The sequence below is a fragment of the Austrofundulus limnaeus genome, unplaced genomic scaffold (genome assembly GCF_001266775.1).
Source record: "Austrofundulus limnaeus strain Quisiro unplaced genomic scaffold, Austrofundulus_limnaeus-1.0 Scaffold1667, whole genome shotgun sequence".
Taxonomy (NCBI): Eukaryota; Metazoa; Chordata; class Actinopteri; order Cyprinodontiformes; family Rivulidae; genus Austrofundulus; species Austrofundulus limnaeus.
Genome location: NW_013954069.1, coordinates 1 through 465, shown reverse-complemented (window position 1 = coordinate 465; position 465 = coordinate 1). Strand labels below are relative to the sequence as shown.

General features: G+C 36.1%; 1 protein-coding gene across 1 annotated transcript in view; it reads left to right on the top strand.

The window, feature by feature from the left end:
* Nucleotides 1-387, top strand: part of syn1 (synapsin I) — a gene marked incomplete at its 3' end in the record, with an annotated part of 9,251 nt that extends 8,864 nt beyond the window's left edge. The window contains 1 exon segment of the mRNA XM_014033217.1: nucleotides 318-387. Coding sequence (XP_013888671.1) covers nucleotides 318-387 — 70 coding nt within the window.
* Between the last annotated feature and the right edge of the window lie 78 nt (nucleotides 388-465).

Sequence of the window (465 nt, the reverse complement as noted above, 5' to 3'; positions counted from 1 at the left end):
GCCCACAGGTCTGATAAAGGAAGCCAGTAAAAATAAAATGCTCCATAAAATTTACAATCCTTATTATGGCCAGCAGGGGGAGACTCCTCTAAGTGACAGTTGACCTCAACATTTTCCTAATAATTATTCAGTTTAATTGGTTATTTTTACATTTTTTTTGACTTCCAAACAACTATTTGCAACAAGTGACCTCATAAATGCCTTCATTCGCACTCATGTTGTTTTACGTGCACGCTATGCACCAAATATGATTTAGGATTTTAAGGATTTTCTGCATTATGACTGAACCTTTTGTGAGCAATTTGTATGTTTTGTAGAGAGTGATTTCTCCTCAGCCGGTCTCACAACCCAAAGTACCACAGGCTCAGCAGCGTCCCTCCCCTCAGGGTAAGAACTGAACTTTCTACCATGATATTCAGATGTATTTTGTACATATACTGTTTATATATATATATATATATATAT